Source organism: Eublepharis macularius, chromosome 4 (genome assembly GCF_028583425.1).
Source record: "Eublepharis macularius isolate TG4126 chromosome 4, MPM_Emac_v1.0, whole genome shotgun sequence".
In the NCBI taxonomy this organism is placed as follows: Eukaryota; Metazoa; Chordata; class Lepidosauria; order Squamata; family Eublepharidae; genus Eublepharis; species Eublepharis macularius.
In genome coordinates, this window is record NC_072793.1 from 125124888 (window position 1) to 125150802 (window position 25915).

At 41.3% G+C, this 25915-nt stretch overlaps 2 protein-coding genes across 5 annotated transcripts in view; one reads left to right on the plus strand and one right to left on the minus strand.

Moving 5' to 3' along the window:
- CFAP100 (cilia and flagella associated protein 100) overlaps positions 1-6111 on the plus strand; it is a 39564-nt gene extending 33453 nt beyond the window's left edge. For all 3 annotated transcript variants that reach the window (XM_054977247.1, XM_054977246.1, XM_054977248.1), the window contains 4 exons: positions 408-543; positions 765-967; positions 3864-3957; positions 5326-6111. In XM_054977247.1, coding sequence (XP_054833222.1) covers positions 408-543; positions 765-967; positions 3864-3957; positions 5326-5439 — 547 coding nt within the window. In that variant the 3' untranslated portion in view covers positions 5440-6111. The remainder of the gene's footprint in view (positions 1-407; positions 544-764; positions 968-3863; positions 3958-5325) is intronic.
- A 1341-nt stretch (positions 6112-7452) lies between these two features.
- On the minus strand, positions 7453-23503 carry ZXDC (ZXD family zinc finger C). Of its 2 annotated transcripts, XM_054978189.1 has the most exons (10): positions 22234-23503; positions 18940-19092; positions 18253-18331; positions 17407-17537; positions 15139-15309; positions 13494-14179; positions 12705-12789; positions 10546-10700; positions 9818-9919; positions 7453-9507 (listed from the first exon to the last, which is right to left on the minus strand). In XM_054978189.1, the coding sequence occupies exons 1-10, from the start codon at positions 23426-23428 to the stop codon at positions 9421-9423; spliced, it is 2844 nt and encodes a 947-aa protein (XP_054834164.1). In that variant the 5' UTR covers positions 23429-23503; the 3' UTR covers positions 7453-9420. The 2 variants fall into 2 exon arrangements, 1 of the variants encoding a protein (XP_054834164.1); XR_008596904.1 differs by lacking the exons at positions 7453-9507; positions 9818-9919; positions 10546-10700 and having other exon boundaries at positions 12704-12789; positions 13345-14179.
- Positions 23504-25915: the final 2412 nt, after the last annotated feature.

Below are 25915 nucleotides of genomic sequence, written 5' to 3' on the forward strand. Positions count from 1 at the left end.
AGAAATGTTTTTATTCCAGTACGTAAAATGGTTTACTACCGCCATGGAGAAATTACAATGTTATGTTATTGTAAGTGTATGTTAGTGTCCCATCTACCATTAAAAAACAAACTGGAAAAAGGGACCAACTTATGAGATACAAAACCACTTCGCACTTTTTTACTGTTACTGTGAAGAGAGCCACATAGCATTCATTTATTTTGTGAACTGTCTGTCTTGCATTAGGTTTGCAAACTTGCACATTACCCAAGCTTACCTTATCCACTTTATCCAATGTGCCTTTTTCAGAAAACTTAACATAATGGACAACTTGAATGAACTTTCATGTGAAACTTGCCAATAATTACATAGAATTCCTACATGGTGTATGAAATCCTTTTTTAAAATTCCAATTTCTTGTTGAATAGGGACAAGGAGATCGAGCAGTTAAAGCAACTTGCAATCACACTTCAAGCCAACATTATTAAAGAGGAAGAGACAGCGGCAGACCTAGAACTCAAAGCACGAGTCTTTTCCTTTGGAGAATACAAAGCAGAGGTTCAGGTGTGCAAGTCAATCAAGTAACTGAAGAGGAAACATTGGCCTGGATAAGAAGACATATGTGGTTTACGAATAAATGTCTGCCAACTGCCACTAATGACAGCGTGACACCCTTTCCCCAGTAAAATGGCCCACATTTTGCAAAAATGAACATGTACAAAGTAAACATGTATTCCTAGATGCTTTGTCAGTGCTCAAGGATTAATGCTGTTTTTCTCCTGCAGGACAAAATGCTGGTGAGCTTGCATAAAAAGGTATTGGAAGTCTATCGACGCTGCATTGGAGAAAACGAGGCAAATCTCGGAACTCTGCAGATGCTAGGTGTTATAGAACACCAACTGGATGACTTGCTGGAGTGTCTTGAGAGAGTACCTCAAGCAAAAATAGAACAAGCTGAGAAAGCCAAAGAAAAAGAACGGAGGATAAGGTAAGAGCGAAATCCAATTCAAAATTCCTTATCGTTCCTATCCGGTTGAGAGCTGGCAAATCTGTATGACCTGTGGTGGATTAATGCCTGCATAAGGAACACAAAAAGGGTTGAAAGTGGTAACATTTCAGGCCAGGTTACAGGACCGAAGGCCATTGCCCTGGTGGATGACCTGCACTGGGAAATGGACATGGGGTCTGTGACCCTGTTATTTCTCCTGGGCTGCTCAGTGGCGTTAGGTACCCTCAATCATGGTATCCTTTCTGAACCTCATTTTGGAAGGGTGGGAGGCACTGTTTTGTGGTGCTTTCAGTCCTGTCTCGCATGTAGATGTCAAAGCATAATGCCAGGGAAACTGCTGCTTGGCCCCTTACCTACAGGATCCCTCGAGGTTCTAACTTGCCACCACGCTTTTTATCAATATGAAGCTGCTGGGAAAGATCATCTGGAGATTTGGGCTGAGTTCCCACCAATATGCAGATGAAACTCAGTTTTCTGTTGCACTTCTAGCAGATCTCTGGGAGGTTGTGGAAACCGCCTGGAGGCAGTTTCAGAATGTATGAGGGCTAACAAACTGAAACTTAATCCTGACAAAATGGAGGTACTACTAGTGTGTGTCTAGGAATTGGTGATGTCTCCTGTTCTGCATCGAGTTGGACTTCTCCTAAATGAGTACGGTCATGATTGGGGTGCTGCTGGCCTTAGGTCTCCTGTTGGATAAACAGGTGGCAGCAGTAGCCAGCAGCAGTAGCCAGTAGCACTTTTCACCAGCAGTGACTGGTGAACCAGCTGCAGCCCTTCCTGGGCAAAAAAGATCTTGCCACGGTGATGTATGCCCAGCTAAACTACTGAAGTGCACATTCTATGTGGAGCTGCTCTTGAACATTATCCAGAAGTCAGTTGGTACAGAATGTTGGAGCATGTCATCATGATCACTCCAGTCTTGTTCCATTTACACTGGCTCTCTCTTTGCATTTGAGTGCAATTTCAAGATGCTAGTGTTGACCTTTAAAGCCCTATATGGTTTGGGGCCAGCATGATGCCATACAGATCACCTATACCCATCTGATTCTCCCCAACCACTCTGGTCACTTTCAGAGACCCTGCTTCAGGCACCCCTGCTATCTGAAGCTAGATGGGCGGCAACCTGAGAAAGGGCCTTAGAATCATAGGGTAGGAAGGGAGCTCTAGGGTCATCTAGTCCAACCCCCTGCACAATGCAGGAAATTCACTACTCCCCCCCCCCCCGACTGCCCCAGTGACCACCGCTCCATGCCCAGAAGATGGCAAAACACCTCCAGGATCCCTAGCCAAACTGGCTTGTGGAAAACTGCTACCTGACCCCCAAGGTGGCGATCAGCATCACCCTAGGCATGTAAGAAGGCCACAACAACTAAGCACTGATGTAACCCATTCTGCCTTCCCCCTCATGATCTGCCCAGGTTCACAGAATCAGCATTGCTGTCAGATGGCCATCTAGCCTCTGCTTAAAAACCTCCAAAGAAGGAGAGCTCACTGCCTCCCAAGGAAGCCTGTTCCATTGAGGGACCGCTCTGTCAGGCCTTCTCGGTCATGGCACTAAACTTTGGAAGTTCCTCCACAGGGAGATTCGCCTGTCTCCCTCTATCGTTATCTTCTACCAGCAGGTTAAGACTTTTTTTTTATTTTGCTTGGCCTTCCATCACTAACTCTTATTAGCCTTCCTGCCTCTTTGTGTGCCTATGTGTTTTATATGTTTTATTTATTGGTTTTAAATATTTTTATATATCTATATTTAAAATGCTGTTTTAATGTTTAAAATGTTTGTTGCCTTGAGGGCCCTGCATTGGGTGGAGAGGCGGCAAAGAAATGTTTTAAATTAATTAAATTCAGAAAGACCAGCACAGGCACCAGCTTTCATTGAACAGTTCATTTAGTCGTGCAACAGCTAATGACAAGACTTTTTTCCCCCATTAAAACATACATCCTGGCACTTCAGGATGGTGCAAATGAGTATTCACAGGTTTAGCAGCAGATTTTGCTGGCTGGATAGTGGTGGAGTTTGAATGTATCAGAGTTTGAATGTATCAGAGAACTAACTGTTGGTTACTTTTTTAATGTATGGGGGGAAAGGCTTCAAAAATAAATAGGTACACTACATTCCATTAATTTTATGGAAAGCAGAATCTAAAAATTACATTGTAACTGCTTTTCTGTTGAACATTGTCAGTAGAACTGTAGTTTGAAAAAAAGACTAGTTTCACCTAGCTCTGGCTACAAACTGGAAGAGATAACTTGGTTTTTTTGCAAGCAGCAAAGATACTCTAACAGTTACCTCATGTACTAAAAATTTATGCACAGGCAGCTGCTATATCGGTTAAGTAAATAACTAATTTGATTGTCAGTACTACTACTTTAATAGGAGTATAAATTTAATCTGTACTAGTTTTAATTTTAATCTGTGTACAGTGTAATCCACCTTGTCTCAGTGAGAAAGATGATAGATATATCTCTATATATAGAGATAAATAACAAAATAAAATAGTACAATTTCACTGAATGCTTGTAAACCTATTAACAGAATGAAAGCAAAAAAGCTGGCATGCTTGGCCCTGGTTATCCAAAGGGCAAGAGAAGCTTAGCAGTATTTAGCCAAAGCAAACATGAAGCCTAAAACTCCCTTGACACTCGACAGACCCTCTTGTGAACAGCAGCTCTAGCTGAGAATCAAAACCCTCATGACCCCTTTTTAAAAGGCAACATGAAATTTTCCAGAGCAGCATTTCATGAAGCACAGGAGGCTATTACAGGAAAGAAAAATTGCTACCCCTGTGCATTCTATGCATAAAAGGCCCTCTCTGGGCCCTTGTGTTGAAATGTGTGGCTGACCCTAAATCTACTCCTTCAATTTTGACAGGATGAGAGAAGAAAAGATAAGACAGCAGAGAGCACTGCAGGAAGAAAGGTTGCAACGAGCACTGGCAAGAGCACAAGCTGAAGTTAAGAGAAAGGTAAACCCAGTAAAGCCTTAGTAATTTTGTGGACATCATTTCAGAATTTTAACTGAATTTAAATACAGACTGTTCTGTAGCTATTTACTTTTCTTAAATTTAAGTCCTTTTTAATACATGTCCAAATCAACTTTTAGATGGTTGGCTTTACATGCTGCTGGTCAGCAAAGGTTGACACATGGTATACTTATGTTTCTACTTTCTGTAGCCTATTTAGTGGTTCAAAGGGTTCCTTTTTCATCAATTAGTCACATCCTGAAAAGAATTTGTTTTCTCACTAAGAGAACAGATGGTCATCACTCTTGATCATCACTGTGCTGTAGGAAAACTGACTGCCCTAATTTTTTTTTGTGTAATATGGATTTGTAAGATATACCTGACACAAACTCACTGTCCTTTAGAGTAGTGAAGGCATTCAGGTATAGAATTTCTGGCCAACCATCAAATCAAGTAAACCAACTCTGAAAACTGTTCCAATGTATATGAATGACACTAGGTCTTCCTGGCATTTTTAAAGTTCTTTTGCAAGACCTGTTTTATCCGGATTGCTTTGGATGAGAAAATCTATGTTGCAGTGAGAACTTGTCCTTTGAACATGGTAATATTAGGATCTTTTAGAGGTTTTTGGCCTTTTGCAGTCTGAAGAATCCTGACACAACATGTCTGAGTCATTACAATACAAACCATCTTGTCATCCTTTAAAATTTGGGGTGCTGCTGGCAGTGAAAAAGTCTAACACACTCTACTCCAAATATGGATTTTGCTGCAAAGGCACTGGCATTCCCAGTGACAACTTTTGTTGCCTGTGGCCAGTTATTGTTCAGGAGCTGAGCAGAAAACTGGCCGGTGTGTGTGTGTGTGACCATCTTGCTGGTGTCTTCTCCAATGAGTTTATGTAGTTATATTTCAATAGGTACCCAGTGTTTTTTTAGTAACTGTACAGCCCCCTCAAGTTTAGAAGTTACCATTATTTGAGGCTGCGGTGGCATAATTAAGTTTGAATTCCCTGTTTGTTTGCTTTCCCTGGAAGTGCCTACTCCAAAAGAATTTCTAATGAGAAGGCTGTTGCAATATTGGAATGCCCACGAACTCTTTTTGCGGCAATTTACAAAGCTTTTCTATTACAGTAGTAGAGGGGACATGTTACAAGAGTTCCAAGTTTAGTGAGGAAGAAACAGGCTTCTTAGGCAAGAGTGAAAATAAGCTACTGTGTTAAACTTTCGTAGCTGTACTTATGGGACAGATCTTAAAATAGTTTTCTTTAAAATAATATTAGTTTGAAGATGAAACAGTTTCAGCCATCAACATCTGCTTAGTAAGCACCAAACATTAGCGGCTCTTGTGCATGCTTTTCCTGTATCTTTTCAGACTGGCAGAAGACTGGTGTTCCGCTCTGAGCCCCCAGCCTTTAAGGAAAAAGAAGATGAGGATCTAGGACTGATCGACAAGGAAAAAGAGGAACTGCTATACTACTTTTCTTAGGAACTTGACAAAGAGAGAGCTGCAAGAGAGCTGCAAGAGAGCTGCTCTAAAGAGCTGCAATGAGTCTGACACGTTACGGTAGTACAGGCTGCTTAGGAGAAGTGTGGTTGGGTTTTTTAGTTACTTATGTCAAATAAATTTTTTTTGAAGGTAACGAAATCTAATATTTTTAGTTACCTAGCTCATCCAACTCAAAGCCAGAAGAGCCACCATTTCTGCACTGCTTTAAGCTAGTAACTCAAACCCCTTCAGTTTTGTCTTTTCATAAACAAAATAATGAAACTGCTAAAAGTAAAATAAGATCTCCAAGATTAGAGATACAACATAAAAAACCTCAGCTCCAATTAGATGCTTTAACCCCAGCACTGAGTTCAGTAAATGCAAAAATGAAAGTGATGAAGTATTTAGGGATTTCATCTGGAGCTTCTCTTCAGAGCTGTAAACTTCAAAACTTGCAAGAGTTTGAGAATTTGTTTTGTTGCAATAAACATACTGCACAGAAATTATTACCACATCAAAAACTCAACTGGGAATGAAGAACTGGACATTAGTTTTTATTACTTCTTTTATCTCAGCATTTTCAGGTGTCCACTGCCAGCAATGGACTTTGCTGGAATAAATTTTAGGGTAGGTTACCCTCAAGCCATTAGAAATTTACAAGGATTTACAAAGTCAAGTAAATAAACCTGTTAGAAGTACAGTTACACGCTCCTTAAAAACACTGACTTTAAAAAAAAAAGAAAAGGGAGCATCACTTTAGATGGGTTCATTTCACTTTTACCCAGCCAGTGACCCTCTTCACCTAGTAGAGTGAGAATCTGCCCCCACAATCAAGCATCTAAGGTAATATGTTGGATGGGTACTCCATGAGCACATATATTCACAGAGAATCAAATTCTTCCCCCTCAAAAATGGTGGAAGGATAGAATATTGTGTAGCGTTGGCCTAGGCACATTCTGGCCTCCTCACTGTACAAGCTTCACACTGAAGCTGCCTCTGCTTATTGGCCAGGTAAGCATGTGAACAAATCCACCAAGTTAAGAGCCTGAGGTGACAGTTTCAGTGGATAAAATGTACCCAGCTATTCTTTCAATGCTACCTTTTTTTTAAAAAAATCACTGTTTTAGTCTGTCCTAAACAGAACTTGAGCGATTAAAAAAAAAAGGACTTGAGTGATTAGCAGTATCTTCACCCTTCTGGCTTTAAAGACTTCATCTCATAAACATGAAAAATAATTTATGCACAAGTTGTAAACAGAAGTATGGTAACAGTTCCAGCCACTGGTCTCATAGTACACAACACCAGCAATGTGAAAATCAAGCGGGTTCAGCAATGGTTGTTGGGTGTTTTCCGGGCTATATTGCCGTGGTCTTGGCATTGTAGTTCCTGACGTTTCGCCAGCAGCTGTGGCTGGCATCTTCAGAGGTGTAGCACCAAAAGACAGAGATCTCTCAGTGTCACAGTGTGGAAAAGATGTAGGTCATTTGTATCTACTCAGGAGGGGTGGGGTTGAGCTGAGTCATTCTGTAAGAGTTTCCCAGGGTGTGGAATGCTAATGGCGGGAGGCTTCACTGTATCCTGAGGAGGTTCTTTTGCATATGGATTGGTACTTGATGTGCTAATCTTCTCTGCAGGGCTATTGTCGGGTGTGGAGTGTTTTGTTGGCCTTGTGTTTTTCAGAACTGGAGCCCATGCTCTGTTCATTCTTAAGAATGAACAGAGCATGGGCTCCAGTTCTGAAAAACACAAGGCCAACAAAACACTCCACACCCGACAATAGCCCTGCAGAGAAGATTAGCACATCAAGTACCAATCCATATGCAAAAGAACCTCCTCAGGATACAGTGAAGCCTCCCGCCATTAGCATTCCACACCCTGGGAAACTCTTACAGAATGACTCAGCTCAACCCCACCCCTCCTGAGTAGATACAAATGACCTACATCTTTTCCACACTGTGACACTGAGAGATCTCTGTCTTTTGGTGCTACACCTCTGAAGATGCCAGCCACAGCTGCTGGCGAAACGTCAGGAACTACAATGCCAAGACCACGGCAATATAGCCCGGAAAACACCCAACAACCATCGTTCTCCGGCCGTGAAAGCCTTCGACAATACATCGGGTTCAGCAAGATTACATTTTTAAAGATAATACCAGAAAATCAGAATCTGAAGTGAGCTAATTTCTAAAATTATTTCAATCTCAAACAACTGCATTATCCTGGAAATAGGAGTTCAAAAGGCACAGGAATTAATTACCACATTTTAAACAAGTGATAGGTAAACCCTGCCTCTCAAATTTGAAATAGGCTAAAAGATTCATTCTCCAAAATAATAAATATTAATACTCTTAAAATTCTATTTTCAAGGCCATTCTGGCCTTCTCATCTTCCCAATCAAGTCTGAGACCAAGACAAGTCAAAGTCTATCTCCTCCAAGTTTGACAGACTTCCTGGCGTCTCTAGTAAAAGTTCCCAGCACTGAAGATACTGCCTCTACTGTATTCTTCAGGCCCAGTTAAAAGTTCTGTCATTAACCTCTTTTCATTGCTTTTGTCCTTAAGTAAGTTTAGGTAAGCGGTGTAGTAAAATAGGGCAATCTCATTCTCAACCATGCCCAAACTTTGCTAACATTTGGGCTAATGCATAATACAATGTGGGAGAGGATCAACCTATGGAAGTTTGTTTCCAAACACTGTCATCTTCATATTTCTTATGGCATTCCATGGTTGCAAATAAATATATGAAAACTTGGATAGAAGGTGTTTATCTGTGGGACCTCTTACTTTGTAAAAAAACGGAAGCACATATGCACTCTCACTTAATGGGAAGAAAAATCCACAGACACCATGCTCTAAAAGAATCCTATTTATAATGTTATAGTCATTTGGGCACATCATGAAAATAACATTAATGCTTAGTCTGCTGTTTCTGTAAAAAGTCAGCTTCCTATTTAGTTAAAATACACTTTCCTGCTCAGGCAAAAATTCATTTCCCTTCACGTATCACACTTTAGGACACTATCTGGAGGCTCTGTGCAACTCAGCAGTTAAGTATATATGTGAGTGGCAAACAGGTCAAGGTGCAATAGTTTCTACTCTTACTTCCAAGTAAAATCCATTGAACTCAGTAAGACTTACTTCTGAGTAAACATGCACAGGATTGGACTGTATGTAATTAAGAAGTGGCAGCTTCAGATGAATTGGCACTGTTAATACACTGTTTTGTATTACTGTAAACATAATCAAAGGGGTAGGAGCCACCATCTACACAAAAGCCTCCTAAAGTGAGCCATTTTTACTTGTTTTCTAAGATCTGAGGATCATTATCTGACTACTCAATGCAGAGTAGGCAGTATAGCTGCCATATCCAAGATCTGCAGAAAAAAATGCAGATTATCAGGGAAGGAGGCAACAAGAAACAACTAAACTTCAATGTGTGCTATTCCTGAGCACTGTACTATTTTCCTTTGCATTAGTCTCCTTACAACTGTATTCTTCAACACTATTAACAAAAAGCAGTTTGTGGAAAGAGAGCAGCCTTCAACTCATTTTAGTTCTGTATTTGGCTTGGGACACCTACCACCATTCACTTGTAGCAAAACAGATTAAAAACAAACAAGTGTAACTGTTACTGCATTTCAATATTGGGTCAGTAGAAGTATCACTGAGGATATCCATTCCAGTACAAGCTAATCCAAGGAAGTATTTTAAAACATCTATGGCATAACTCAAATTAAGATCTCACTCACATACAAGCACCTTTTTCTGATCACAAGAGAGAACATACCAAGATTTCCAAGAGCCTTATCAAATAAAATATACTGAACAAGATTTTCATTGCACTATAACCATCAAGCAAACCACAAGGCAGTACTGATGAGTGTGTGCTCCTATTTTTCTTTTAAAAGAAGGAATATACTCTTCTATTCTCAAGACACTGCTGCATTTTGTAAACATTTTGATGTTTCTGTTCCAAAGACTATCATTCCAGATCTTGTAAATTAATGGTACTTCCTGTAAATTGAGAATTATCGGAACTGGCATCTTCTTCATTGGAATTGTGAGGTTCCTGTTCAAAACAAAGTAAAAAACTGAATTCATGCAAAAATTCACAGTCACTGCTTCACGTCGCATATGACAGTTCAATTCTCTGATAAGCACCTATGTGAAAATTCTAACTACCTCCCAAAAAAATCACATTCAAAATTATGAAGGCAGAAAATGCTTGCTAACAAAAAAACCCCAACCACCCACCAGCATAAACCTAAAGTAAACAAAAGGGCATTTTGCAGTAAATGTGTATTATTTGTCAACCTTTTTAAAGCCAAATGACCAGTGTTTCTTTTGATATTCAACTCTGCAACATGAGTGAGCTATACCTGAAGAATATGAACAGGCAAGTCCACTGTCAGCTGTGAATGTGAAGAGGAGGACTGAGAACTGAGCTGGAAAGGAAGATCTCCCTCTCCTGGGGAATCATCCTAAGGAGAAAAAAAAACAAATCAAGTTTCTAGCCATGAAAAAACCTTGTTGTCTTGCAGGAGTTTAAAAAGGAGAAACAAGAGAAAGTTTCTGAAGATGGTAATACACTTTACTAGCTACGTACTGAAGAAATGTTAAGTCTCTCCGTACTGAAACTGGGAAATCCACTAATACTTGTGAAAGGCACAGAAATAATATCACCCACTCATGTATTTGAAATCATTATCTTAGCATTTTCACAATATGAAGCTGGGAACACACAAGTAAATGAAAATGTAGTAATTTTCATCTGGTCTATTCTCCTATGTGTATCACCCTCTACATGTTACATAAAAACAAAAACGGCATACTAAAATGCTGCCTAGACAAAGCAATTGTCACTCTTCTTAGAGAAAAAAAAGTTATGTGCATTGTAATTCTGCTATGTGATTTATTTTTCCCCTCATAAAATTCAATTCTAAGCCAAGTTCTCACAAGGTTGCTCATTCACTGGTGATGTTACTAATGCCTATGAAATAATGCAATAGTAGTACTTCCCATTTGTTTTAAAACTTGAAACAGCTTTACAGTGTTGTTGTTTTTTTAATGAGTAGATTTAACTTCCTCTCAGATACTGAATTCTCACCTGAAGTAGTGGCATCTGAACATACTGTGTGCCAGCTGGTGACTCTCTTACTGGTAAGCCTCCATTTGGCAAAACACTGTTACACAACCGAGTCCCATGACTAGAAGGACTAATTTTATCTCCTTTGCCTTTTCTTATGCCAGAGGTAGGGGCTCCTGAAATAAAATTGACATTTGTAATACAAAACAAAATGGGAGAAGCTACCATGGACAAAGGACTTTGTAATACAAAGCCAAATGACCAATAAAGTTGTAGTTAGGTAGCTGTACTTTTAAATAAAGCATTAGGGAGGGCAAACCCCTCTGAATAGAACAATCAATGTTTCTACCTATAAAACCAGACCATTTAAATATCAAATGTAGCACATAAACAGTGAAATCCTGAGCAGAGTTACTCCAGTCAAAGCCCATTATTTCAATAGGTTTAGATGGCATAACTGTTTAGGATTTTACTGTAATCACACGAGGTATGATCAAGTAACAAGGATGCTTCGTGTTATAAAGTTCTGGAGCTGGATGGTCAAAATTCTATCCCTCACTGATTTTATAACCAGTCCAAGTAGACTTCCCTTTACATTTAATACATGAAAGGCAATACTGCCATCTACATTACCAAGACTCTTTTTAAGTTCAAGAGTCATATATTTAGTCATAATGCTATGAAATTATTGGGCATATAAAAAAAAATTACTAAAATGATATCCACCAAGTTCAGGGACTACATCTATCACACTGAATGAAACTTATTAGATTCATTAAGAAATTACCAGTTTTAATGCAAGAAATGTTAACAGGGATGCAGACATAAAGAAACAATGGTAATGTTTTTATTTAAGCATACAGAAAAACAATTTTGTTTAAAAGTAAACACAACTGTTTCTCACAAGTCTCCTTTCTTTTCACAATTACCTAAATCACCTGCCCCTTAATTATATCTGCCCCTTTTATATATATGAGAAGTATGATACAATACTTCTGAGACTTATATTTACGTCACTTTTAACAATGTATGTACATTATGTATAATTTAGCACATGAAACAACTGTTGTATTTTATGAAAATATGAATGCCTTACTTTTATTCAAACAATAGTTACAAATATAACCAATTATAGGGACAGAGAATCAAGCCACTGCACACTAAATTTCAATAAAACAGAAAAGTATAGGAAACTTAGACACATAAGTCAATTATGCCTTTCCTTCCCTACTATGCCAAAACTTCAAGACTACATAGCTGAGCATATAGATACATAAAATTGTCACACAGTAGTCAACTGATTTTTTAAAAGAAATACAGCGAGGATCAGGTTGTATCGTAAATTATAATTACTGTTTCCTACATAACCATGTATTTTAGAAAGACAAGAAAATCAATCTCTGCTAAGTTACCTTGAACATGGTCTTAAATTTCACACATTAACGGGTACCAAAGAGCATCACAGGACTATTTTTCTAAGCAGTAAGGGAATGTTCCATTGCCAACAGAATCCAAGACAATCTACTGCACTGCTTCTTCATCAGTCTATATTTTTTACTACAAGAGATGTTCTTGAGTCTTCATACATTTTACCTACAGATCGTGAATTGGGGGGGGGGGCAGGATTGCAGTGACACACTCCATCCCAACCTGAAAGTGTTCATCAAAAAGTGCATACTATGAATAAGAACCTTGAAAAGTAGGGCTGATGATCTTGTGAACCTAGGAAGATCATGAGAAGGAGGGCAGGAAGGGTTACATCAGTGCTTAATTCTCATGGCCCCTCCTTACATGCCCACGGTAATGCCAATCACCACTTTGGGGTCAGGAAGCAATTTTCCCCAGGCCAGTTTGGCTTGGTATCCTGATGGTGTTTTGCCATCTTCTGAGCATGGAGCAGGGGTCATTGGAGATGTGGAGGGGGAGGTAGTTGAGCATTTCCTGCACTGAACAGGAGGTTGGAGTAGATGACCCTGAATGTCCCTTCCAACCCTATGATTCTATGACAACTTAAAACGGTGATATTTATACTTTACAATGAACATGTATAGACTGTGGACAAAGCTTGCTGCCAAGAATCCACCCACTGGATAAGATTATAATGTATGAAAGTTCTTGTGATCTTCAAACATTTGGTCCCATAGCAGTATGAAACTCAGCAGAGTAGATCATTTACTCACCTATGTCGCTCTCATTTCCTTTCTGTTTCCTTTTCTTGGCAAGCTGAATGGCTCTATAATCAGTTCTTGCAGACCCACCACTCTCCTAATGAGAGAAGAAGGTTTATGCATATCACCAAAACTAGGGAGACTAAGTTTTAAAATTAAGTTCCTATTCAGAAAATATATACACTTTGCCAAACACAGCACTAAGTCTCAAGCATCTTTCCATCAGAGTTGGCAATCTAGAATTTAACACACCTACACTTTGCAGCTCAAGACTGTTTGTATTTAAAGTAATGACATCCCATCTTTCAGTTCAGAGTACATAAAAGGCAAGCTAATTAACTTAACCCTATCTTTCCAAATTCTACACATAATTGTTTCATGCTGTTCCCAATATTTAATCCTACCTCAACTTAAAGGAGCTCAATTTCAATGGCAATATTAAACAACTGCACATAAGATAAAGAGGTCATTTTTCAGAGCATTCTTTTCTTCACCAAGCCCACAGTTTTAGGTTCTTACAATAAGTTGAAGAGAGACATACTTGCACTAAATCTCAGCTGGAAAAATATTCATACTATCTCATTCAAATATGGTGTACAGTGTTTAACTGGATTCATTACTTTTACAGGCAACTACAATTTATGCCACTTACATTGTACAAAACACACGGCGACTTCATTCATGGCAGACATTCCATAAACCCATTTGATTTGGTAGAAAGGATGGTTCATACACGGCAACATAATATCCTCAAAGCTAAGACACTAATGAAAACTAGAGTTACTGAGAGTTACTGCATACCAGAAAGGAGCTGCCAGTCACCATGCTCAGATCAGTTTCTTTCTGTGCACTGTAACTTCCTGGAGGGTTGGAGAACACAAACTGAGTCACCACTTTACTGCCTTCTTGCTGTCCCACAACATCCAGGCTAGGAAGCAAAGTCTGTTCTGCTTTACTTGAAGCCAGTAATTCAGGAGCATTGTTTCCACCAAGGTTGCTGGAAGGGGTCAAAGTGGCTGTGTCTATAGAAAAGTTATTGCTGGAGGTCAAACCATGCAAATCTTGATTGGAATTCTTTGTGGACAAAGATGCTAGTGAGCCTAAGGCCTGTGCATTTACAGTCTGTACATCATCCAAATTTAAAGTGCTTTGCTGTAAAACTGTGGCATTGGATCCCAAGAGAAGAGAGCTATCCAGGCTGTGTGGAATGTCACTACTAGCCACTAAAATAAGCGGGTCAACTGTCTGACCAAGAGAATTGCTACCAACAGAAAGATTGCCCCCAAGAGTGGAGCCCACAGAAGCAACATCTATAGTGAGAATTCCAGAGTTTGTCAGAGCCATATCAGTTGAAATTCCAGAACTGTTCCCTGATACACTGGAAAAAAGCGACACAAGATCTATATTGCTGAGATCATTTTGTCCTGAATTGGTGAGTTCACTGCTAGGCGTGAGGGAACTGATAGTTTCCATTTGATTTAAGAGATCTGAAAGAAAAATTTAGAATACATTCAAATACCAACACCATAGCATTTGAAGACAACACCAACAATAAATCCTGCCCTGCTGTCTGACTAAAGAGCCATCCCCCCACAACTTTTTTCAGCCAACTGCCCAACTCAGTACACCCAAAACATCTTTCATACTGACTATTTCCAAAGCCAAAAGTAATTATTATTTTCTATTGTTTCAGGCCATTTTCATTTCCTGCCATTTCCCTGGTAAGAAATAAATGGCCACTTCATATGTATCCACATTGTTGCGTTGTCCAAACCCACTTTCATCTGTTAAATGCTCAGTGGTGTGTTTCAGCTTCCTCTTTGTGACAAACTGAGTGGAAAATACACCCGCTGGTGTCACATCTCCCCAGGGGCTGGAATGGATACCAATCATACAATCTGACCTGACCATATAGAAAGCCAATTCAAATGTTCATGCAGCCACATGGAACCTTTACTACACAAAAGCAACTTTCAGTGGCAATCAAACCAGTACAGTACACATAAATCAGCCCTACAGCATCTGGAAGAAAGTGTCTGACACTCAAATAGTCCCTATAAATGCCCAAGTTAACAGCCAGATTGTCCCATAAGTTAGAAAAAGTCGATACATATTAAATCTTCTCTTGAAAGGATGCAGAACCCACAGCAGAAATGCACTGAGGCTTTAGGTGGAGGAAGAGACATTCAACTTCTACATCACTTTTTTTGCCTTCCAAAGTATTTTTCAGGCTGCAATGTTAGACACCCTGCTCAGTTCAGCACAATGAGATTTACTTCCTAATTAAAAAACACAGGACTACATATTACATTTCCATGTCAGAAGACAAAAAATAGTCTTGAAAAGATCAGGCTTCAGTTATTAGCACATTCTTGTATTGATTCATTGCAGATACCAGATATATTTAAATAACCACAGATATATTCCAATAATTAAGAGACAATACCTGCACTGAAGTTGTGTTGTTTGACCATGTGCGTTTTCATACTATGCTTGGAAGTAAACAATTTATTACAGCTAGATACGGGGCAGCGGGTCTTCAATGAGTCCACATCCTGAAGGTGCTTTTTGGAGTGAATGTAGAGACTACTGCGTGCGGAAAACTTTGCACAACAACCTGAAATAAAACATTTATATTTAGGTGCTACCATTCTCTTCATTTATAATAAAAACTCAAACATTTTCAGTCATTAAGAATGACATTCTACTAGGTTCAATTGAAGACAAGATGGCTGGAGATCTATGAATGTGGGCTTTTCAGAAAACTAGAAAATTTAAATTAAAACTGGAAAAAATTCCAGAATTCCCTCAATAGAATATGATCTGATTTAATAACAACAACATTCAATTTATATACCACTCGTCAGGACAACTGAACACCCACTCAGAGCAGTTTACAAACTGTGTTATTATCATCCTCACAACAATCACCCCGTGAGGTAGGTGGGGCTGAGAGAGCTTTGAGGGAGCTGTGACTGACCCAAGATGACCCAGCTGGCTTCAAGCAGAGGAGTAGGGAATTAAACCTGGCTCTCCAGATTAGAGTCCTGCCACTTTTAACCACTACGCCAAATTGGCTCTAGCACTGTTCATCTTGACTTACATATACTAGATTGGACCCAGAGCAAAGACAGCACAAGGGTTGTGGTTCCTCCTACAGAGGATTAGATTTTTCAAGGCCACAGCCCAATTTTCTTCAAGGCTATTATTTTAAACAATTGCACAAGATCAGATCACAAATCTCCTGCTATCATCATGTCAACCGTAAGTTGGCATCAAGTATGCTTTTATACTCATTACATACTAAAAGTGGGTCTCATAACCACCACTGGACAAAACATTTACAGAGCAAGCCAAAATTACTGCAAACGAAGAATTATATGCAAAGAATGGTGCCCAATATGCCAAACAACCAAAATAGTTGTCTACCATCCAATTTAGTGCTGCAAAAGTACCCACCAAGATTGCAAGCAGGACAATTTCTCATGAATACTCAAGCCTACATTTTCTGTTTCACCATACCACTACCTACATTTTCGTGTCTCGTATCATCAAGACTCTTGGATAAACACATCCTATGACCCATCATAGCCTGTAATGCTGCAAGCAGGAAGATGAAAAAGGGCCTTTTTCACTCATAGCACCCAACTTTTGGAACTCTCTGCAGTCTGGTGTTCTCTGCTTCAATTAAGTGCTATGTCAAGATACTCCTGATTTCATGTGTTTCACCAAAGTGGTCACTGAACACTGTTGGCTCTTCTATTTCATCCTTGCTGATTATTGTTACATGTTTTGTTTGGATCTGCCTTTGCTTTATTGCTTTTGTTGACTGCTGTATTACTAGCAATTTTAAAATGTTATTTTATTGTGTTTATTGTGATCAAAAGCCACCTCAATGATCCTTGGTGGAGAATGAAAGGCAGCACATTTTTTTTAAAACATAAATGAAATACTTAAATGAAAATGTTAATGAGCTTGTCAGGTAACACAGAACCAAGAAACTGAAGAAAGGTAATAGCAACTCTGGATTGTATGCATGAATGCAAACCACCATTTGTCCATACAGAAGAGCAGGGAGTGGAGCTGCTGGGCAGGCACATATAAGATTAGTAACTATTCTTCAGATGGCAGAATCCTATGAATGCTAAACAAAATCCATAAAAATTCTCAACTTCACACAAGACCTCAAATTTCAATGCCAGTAATTTCGAATAACTTGAAATTTTCTGACAGACTAAAAGACTACCCTAAGCCAACTTAATATGGCACTGCAAATGTTTCATTCAAGTAGCAGTAATGCTCTAGGAATCCCCTCAACTTGCATACAATTAAGGACCAAACTTGACCCAACAGTGGTATAGCTTAAAACAGACTGTACCAAATTTCTACAAGGGGAGGAAGAGGAGAACAATTTTAACATATAAACTGAATGGAAGCTAAAGGATTCAACTTTGATTTTTTTATACCAAAATTGCTTTAAAAATACCTTTTCCTGTCAAGGTCTACTTCCGGACACAAGTACAGCAGATCAAAATAACTTCACTCCAACTTCCTACCCTTGTTGCACTTTATACTCCCCCCTTCCCTCATAAGCTTTATACGGATTCAGCAGCAGCCCAATACTGACACCATCACATCTACTTTGGTCCTCGAGGCATGACTGGAATCCAAGGAAGTGAAGACATGCCTATAGGATTGTAAGTTCAGGTAATACCTTCTACTGGACACTCAAATGGCTTTGTGCCAAGGTGAGTTATACTATGGCCTTTCAAGTGTTCTGCTCTTGTGAAGGATTTTCCACAGCCTTCTACAGAACACGTAAATCGCCTGTCATCTTCATGTTTCCTACAACAAAAATTAAATGAATTTTATATTATCATCAAGCACCAAGGGCACAATCTAGAAAAAATTAAATGTTAGTGGAACTAATTGACTGTTAGCAATGCTGATACTATGATTCAGTATGAATTTAGGCAGCTTGTGAGAGGGATGACAGGAAGGGATGAACCAGAGCTCAGCTCTCATGGCCCTTTCTTATGTTCCCAGGGTAATGCCAATCACCACTTTGAGATCAGGAAAGAATTTTCCTCCTGGCCAGATTGGCCAGGGATCCGGGAGGTTTTCTGCCCTCCTCTGGGCACTGGGACAGAGGGTCACTAGGGGGCAGCTGTGAATTTCCTGAATTATGTGGGGTGTTGGACTAGATGGCCCTTCAGGTCCCTTCCAGCTCTATGGGTCTATGATTTTATGATATTAACCATATGTACTTGATTTACTATAATGTAAGTTTACTAAACTGGGTCTAAGGGCATTAGACAAAAAAATTAGATTTAAAAAATTGTATTTTTTTAATGAGAAGAGGCATGACCCATCCCTGGGTGAAAGGTCCAACTACATATTACTGCATCTGCTCACACTCTTCATTTCCCTTTCTTCCCCTGCTGTCAAAGTTTAGATTGCGGACACCCTTCTTTCAGTTCTGCAAGCAACTATGTGCAATGATCATGCTATTATAATCATTGTGTGAAAAACATCAATGAAGTTCAATTAAGAACTTTACCTTTTGTGTCTTAATAGCTTGGACATGCTGGTAAAAGACCATCCACAACCTTCAAAATCACAAATGAAAGGCCTTTCACCTACAGAGAAAAACAAAAACCATAAGTTACCATACCTTATCAAGTAAAAAATGGAACACATTTGCTCTCTATAGTTTTCCAGAATATTACTGTAGGGGTTTATAATCCTGGTGCCTTTATGTTTCATTTAGTTGATAACTGTATTTTGTGGGCTTGGACTGGAGTAACTCTGCTTAGGATTGTGCTGTAAATTTAGCAATAAATGCCACAAAATGACTGCAAGACAGTTTAAAGAATTCTACTTGTGTGAATTTGCAAATAAAAACTTTCCAAATTTCAGAGAAGCCTCACTATACAAATCAACAAAGGAACTCTTTGTTCCTATTCATCAACATTCACCAATTTGCCCATTTTATGTAATTTCAAGTTACATGATGCTCAAGTTCTGAACAACCAAGGTAACCAAGAGCAACATGGCAATAGTAGGGAAATGGAAACATTTTCTGTTCACTAGTCTTTTGTGCTGCTGTTTCTATGTGCAAGTATTTCAGCTAACATGATTCGAGTTTCCTCTGAAAGTGTTCAATAACCAGAGCACTGTGTAATTCAATAGAATTATCTTACAAGGTAGCTACTTGTCAACTATAACCAATGACCTAGCTTCATACCTGTGTGACTTCTCATGTGGATTTTCAGTCGGCAGGCTTTGTCATACTGCTTGCTACATCCTGGGAATGAACAGGAGAACAGTTCTTGTTCTCTGAAGTGGACTCGATTATGGGAAAACAATGCACTCACTGTTATGAAGGTCCTTTCGCAACCTGGAGAAAGAGGAAACAAATAGATTGGATTTTAGAGAACAGCAGAAGCAGCAATACAACTTGTTATACAATTTCTACAACAACCTAGAACACCAGTGGCGATTATCACATTTCTAACTGCAAAGAAACTAATACTGGCTAAATCTGCTGATAGTATTACAATAAATATTGCTTTAAATTAATAGCAGCTGTAGTAACTTTTCCTGAGCTGCTACATGTCAACTTCCCTTCCTTCCAAAACATGCACACAGTGAGAGATGGACTACAGGCTTCTTCATAATTCTAATCTTTATTCCCTCAGCAAGGAAATGGGTACAAGGTTTGGTCTCATCAGGAACATTCACATGAATAGAAACATTCTATAATTAGAGCACCCACTGTAACTGTAGCATATAGCACAAAAGCAAAAGATTATTTATTTTTAGAAGTTTAGGAGCATGACCATGGCATTAAATCTCCAATTCTAGATGGTGAAGACATCCTAAAGACATCAGGTTAATCATTTTTGGAGGACAAAATTATTTGATAGACTTGGTAAAGTAGTAGACTAACATTGTAGCAGCACAATCTTATGCTGGAATTAACAGGCTTAGACTGTGGTAAATCTGCACCATGTTCTGCACTGTAAAAATGGAGATCTGAGAGACGCCTTATATTGAGGAACTATCTTCTTACCCAATTTCTCAAGATAAAATATCACATACCTTTACTTTACTTGTATAAAAATTATTTTCCAGAACAATTTTATTGAAGTTACACTTTCATCAATGGTATGACATAGCACTAGACTTTAACTAGGGAAGCTTGAATTCGAACCACAAAGCACACCAGCCTTTGAAGCTATCAGTGTCACTCATATCTCACAGGGTACCCTGAACTCCCCAGGAGACAATAAAAATGAATCTCCTCAGTTAACACTACAATAAACTCAGGCATTTAGTACAGTAAAATAGACTTACAGCAGATCACATATAATCATGTGGGTTTTCATGCATTCTGTAGTTCATCACTTTATTTACATCATTTTTCTTATTAAAATTAATATTCTTTTCCTCAAACAAGTGCTTGCTAGCTAGAAAGTCTTATTTTGTGAGAGCCTTAGAATGAGGATGATTTAGAGAACAATCCTAAGCAGGTCTACTCAGAATCCTAGTCAGGTCTGTTCAATGAGACTTACTCCCAGGAAAGTGTTCTTAGGATTGCACTGTTAAGACAGCCAGTTTGGTGTAGTGGATAAGAGCGCAGGACTCTAATCTGGAGAGCCAGGTTTGATTCCCCACTCCTCCACTTGAAGCTAGCTGGGTGACTTTGGGCTAGTCACAGCTCTCTGGAGCTCTCTCAGCTCCAACCACCTCACAGGGTGTTTGTTGTGGGGATAGCAATAACATACTTTGTAAACTGCTCTGAGTGGGCATTAAGTTGTCCTGAAGGGTGGTATATAAATCGAATGTTGTTATTATCATTTACTGTTGAAATAAATCATGAAAACACGACTTTGGTGTGTTAAGGAGGGACAGCAGAAAAGTCTTTTTTAACTTCAATGTATCGTCTACCCAGTCTACAGTACACTTTTAGTTACACCCTTCTTAAGCCCACTGATTTCAGAACAGTTAGAAAGGTACAAATCTACTTAGGACTGCACTGTAAAGTTGTTTCAGCTAATAAGCTAATGTTGTCATTATTACTGCAACAACAACATAGGTTTCTCAGTCAGATTACAAGTGCGGGAAACTAAAAAAAAATTAAACCCCCATTCATAACGCACTTCCAGCTTCCAACTGCCACTGAAGATGGCATCAGAAGAAAAACAAGAAGCAGTCAGCTACACCTACTATTGTATCTCTCCCCAGTTTGTTTTTTTATTTATTTACTTCATTTCTACCCTGCCTTTCTCCCCAATCAGGACACAATACAGCTTTCATCAGTCTCCTCTCCATATTCTCCTCACAACAACCCTAAGGTAGGCCAGGCTGATGGTGTGTGACTGGCCCAAAGTCACCAAGTGAATCTCCCTTGCAAACTGGAGATTCAAACTTGGGTGTCTCAGCAACCACTACACCACACTGGCTTATTCCATCCTTCCTGGAAATCCCCAGTCTCTCTCACTACCCTCCATGGCTGCACACTGAAGAATCAATGTGATCACAACTATCATAGAAGAACCTGGGTAGTCTATGTTCAAACCCTCAATTCTGGCAGGAAACCCAGTAGGTGACCTCAAGGCCAGTCACCCATCCTTAGCTCAACCTACCTCACAGGACCCCATGAGGAAAAATGGTAGGAGAACCATGTATGCTACCTTAACTGGGCAGGGGAAGGAACTCTAGTCCCACAATCCTCACCACCTACTCACTCGACCTTTAGAAGTCCTACCAACCCGTCACTTTATATCTTGTGCACTTTGATGGTTTTAGAAATCTCAATGCATAATGTACTGGGCACATACAAGACCCACGGCCAACTATCAAATAGTACTCAAAAGCAAATAGGAGGAACCAACCCAGTGTGCCCCAGGTCAGTGGCATAGTGTAGGGATTCTCTGCCTTTGGCATCTCTGGCCCCATTCTGGAGCAGGAATTCATAACTGACTAAAGAGTGCTGGGAAGAAGACACAAGACCCTGGAGTGGAGGGCTTTCAGCAACACTCTGGCTTTCAGGTCAGCCCCTCAGCTAGCACAGCAGTGAGAAGTGAGCCTGGTAGTATGGTGGCCAACTCAGGTGAGGGAGCAGACGCCTGTAACAGGACATGACTCCTACAGCCATTCGTGGCAAAAACTGAATCTCTTTGAGAATGAGTTTTATATCCATACAATAAATACTAAAATTTATCCTGGCGTAGTCTTATGCATCTTTTAGGTACCAACGTTTACTTGACTACACCTCGGAGCTATTTAATGCATTTCCATATTCTGCAATGCAACCGTAAAACCTACAAGGGATAGAACTCGCATTTTAATTAAAAATGAGTCGTTACTACTCCTACCCCACAATAACAAACTACTGGCCGAGGGTCTGAAAGGTCTTGTTAGGGTTTCATTTCTATGCACACTTGCTAAAGCGGCCACCCTTCTCGACAACCACACCTGAAGACTGAACTGAGTGGCAAGTCCTGAAGAGCAGGGCCAAGCAAGGGCCTATTACCTGGATACTCGCACCGGTAAGGCCGGTCGGGTTCCAGATGGCTCCGCCGCTGATGCGCCCCGAGGCGGGCAGCGCTGGGGAAGCGCTGCCCGCAGGCCTCGCACTTGTGCGCCGCCTCCTGTTCGTGGGCCCGGCCGTGCGCCCGCAAGTTGTAGATGGTGGTGAAGCGTTTGGTGCAGCCGGGCACGGAGCAAGCGAAGGGCCGCAGCTTGTCGTGCGAGTGCAGGTGGCGCCGCAGCTTGTAGGCGGTGGCGAAAGCCCAAGCGCAGCCGGGAACCGGGCAGCAAAATGGACGCGCCGACCGGCCCGAGCCGGCAGAGGCTTCCGCTTCTCCTCCTCCTCCTCCTCCGCCGCCGCCATTCTGAGGCGCCGTGGTGTTTGCGCCATGCGCCGACAACCGGTGCAGCCGCAGCAACTGCTTGCGGGAGAAGATCTCAGCGCAGCGGGGCTCAGGGCAGGGATAGGCCGCGGCAGTGCGTGCCTGGCCGCCACCGCTGCCTGAGGCTGGCGCAGAGGCGGGAGTCTCGGCGGCGGAGCTGGGGGGCTGAGGCGGCGCGGGGCCCCCGAGGCTGAGGAGGCCGTTTTCGAAGCGCACCAGCAGGCTCTGGTTGTTGATAGTCAGGGTGCCGGAGAAGGAAGAGCCGGCGCCCGAGTCCTCTTGCGGGTGCTTCTGCTGGCGCCCACCCGCCTCGGAAGGGGCCGAAAGCGGCGCCTCGCCTCCCCCTCGGCTGCTGCCCGCGTTCTTCTGCTGCGGCGGCGGCGGGTCCTGAGGGGGGCCGCCCGAGAGACTCCCGGAGGCCCCGCCCCGCACCAAGTTGAGCACCAGCAGCAGCGCGTCACTGTCCTGCTGCCCGGGGCCCCCAGCGCCCGGCTGAAGAGCAGCGAAGGTAGCGGCGGAGGGTCCTGGCGGCGCCGCCGGCAGTTGAGGAGGCGGCGGTGGCGGCAATGGTGGCGGCGGCTCCGGCGGCTTCTCCCCCTCAAGCAGCAGCAGAACCGGGAACGCGACGTCCAGGCCTCCTCCTGGTGCTGCTGCTGCGGCCGAGTCACGCCGCTGAGGCTGTCGGCGAACGGGCCCTGAGGCGGAAGGAGCCGAAGAGGGAACCCCGTCGTTGCCGGCGACGCTGCCGCCATGTTGTTGGGTGCCAGGCTCGGGCTGGGCCGCCTCCACCGCGCCAAGCAGCCCCTGCGTTTCCATCTTGGGGGTCCCTGTAGCAGCGGCTGAAACCGGAGCCGCGGGGCGGAGCCGGCTGGGCGAAAGAGGAAACCCGGAGACGAGGAAAGGAGCCGGGGCTACTACGGCACGGTGGAAAACCCGGAGGGAGGATCACTTTGTGAACCAGGCCGGGTCGTTGAGCATATGGTGTTACTGGAGCGGAGTCTGGAAAAGGGACTCGAGAAGTTTACAAGGAAACAGGAGTCCTGTAGCGCTTTAAAAGAGCAACTGACATGTTTGTAGTCCAGCTTAAACTTTGGTGGACTAGAACCCTCTTCGACATACGCATTTAGCCACTGCACTGGACACAGACATTTGTCTATGAGGTTATGGGAGGTGGGGATGTTTTAAACAAAAGGCCGTGCATTGCAGGAAGTTCAGTTTGTGTCTTTGAGCCTTGTATTGAAAGCGATATGATACAATATTACTGCCAAACACAGTGGGATGGGTTTAAGACACTTCCGAACAATATTTTAGTAATGGAAACATTTAAATATAATGCTATTATTAACTCTTTCCCAACCAAAATGCTGTCGGAATAGCATGGAACAGATATTAAATATTACTGCAAAACACAGATGTTTTTTAAAACTTTTTTTTGTCCTTATAACTTGTATGTAAGTGTCTGTTTAGTGAAGATGCACTACATGCATTTGATGAGGTGGACCTAATCCATAAAATGTTTATAATAGAATAAAAATTTATTAGTTTTCAATGTACTGAAACTCCCAAGTTTATTTTTGAGCTACAGTCTACCCCTCTGGAAATAAGAAACGAAGGACACATGAAGATAAGAATCTGGAGCAGGGTGACTTGCCATAACAATTTGCCTTTAACATGCAGAACAAACCTATGCATGTTTCCTGAAGTCTCACATTGGCTTACTAATCTCCAGGTTGGGCCTAGGGATCTCCCAGAATTACAACTGATTTCTAGTCACCAGAGATCAGTTGTCCTGGAGACAGTGGCTGCTTTGAAGGGTGGCCTCTATGGTATACCTCGCTGAGGTTCCTATCCTTCCAAACCTTGCCTTCCCCTGGCTTCATCCTCAAAATGTCCTGGAATTTCCCAACCTGGAGTTGACAACCATATCCCACAGAATTTAAAGCTGCTAATTCACGAACTGTAGAATTGTATGCAGAATTACTCTAGTCTATTGAACTGCCCTGTAATTAGCAACAGTAAATCAGTATTTCTGTGCACATTTAACCTAGAAGTAAGCCCTTTTGAATTACTGGACTTGCTTCCAAAGAATTCTGTTAGGATAGTGATTTTAGTCTGTTGCAGCAAAACCAAATAGGAATCTTGTGACCCCTTAAAGACTTGCAAAATTTAACTGTAACATATACTTTTATGGACTAGCACCTATGTCTTCATCAATATCTCCTGGAATTACTACTGATCTCCAGACTACAGAGATCAGTTCCCCTGAAGGGAAAGCCTGCTTTGGAGAGTAGATTCTATGGCATTACACTTTGCTGAGGTCCCTTCCCAAACCACTCCTTCCCCAGGCTCCACTTCTAAATCTCCAGGAATTCCCTACTCCAAACTGAAATCCTAATCTTTGGTTCAACACAGGCATTTGATACAATAATATCTTGTTAATCTCTAAGGTGTCATTAGACTCTTGTTTATTTTTTACTTCTACATAAGCATTCATAGGAACAGGCTGTTTTGCCAGGGATGGGTGGGCGGGCACTGCTATGATAATGTCAGTTATGACTAGGGCCTATCAGAGGGAAGCCAGAAGAACAAATTGGTCAGGGGCTCACATTCACAGAGGGGACAATATCTTCAAATGAGGTTATACAGGTTATACATATACAGGTTATACAAGTTATACAGTCACAGATATACACTGACAGGACTGAAAGAAGATGACATTTATCATACAGCTTAAAACTTGTGTCCCTTTACTGGGCTACACCATCTGTAGTGCACTATGAATCAATATCATCATATATACTAATAGCCAAGTGGCTCTGATCAGAGGATACTTAAGTCCAGACATTGGCACCACAAACAGACACAACGGATCTTCCTACACAACTGAAAGTGACTCAGATTTGCAGAAAAATCTGAAATCTAAAAAATACATTGCGGGGGGGGGGGCTAAAAAAACCCAAAATGATAAGAGGTGTAACTGTTGCTTTAACCAGATGCTCTCAGTGGCTAGGCAACGATAACTATTTAGCCAGTATTCCAGGCAAGGTTTCTGTCAGGAAAAAGAAGGGGCAGGGCGCTAGGGCTTTTTGGCCTTTGAGGGAGGACTTGTAGGGCCAGGGCAGGAAGTTCCTGGAAATTTTGGAGTAGAACCTGGAGAGGGCGGGGTTTGGGGAGGGGAGGGGCCTCAGTGGGATATAATGCCATAGAATTCACCTTTCAGAGCAGCCATTTTCTCCAGGGGAATTTGTCTCTGTTGCCTGGAGAGCAGTTGTAATTCCGGGAGATCTCTAGCTACCATGTGGA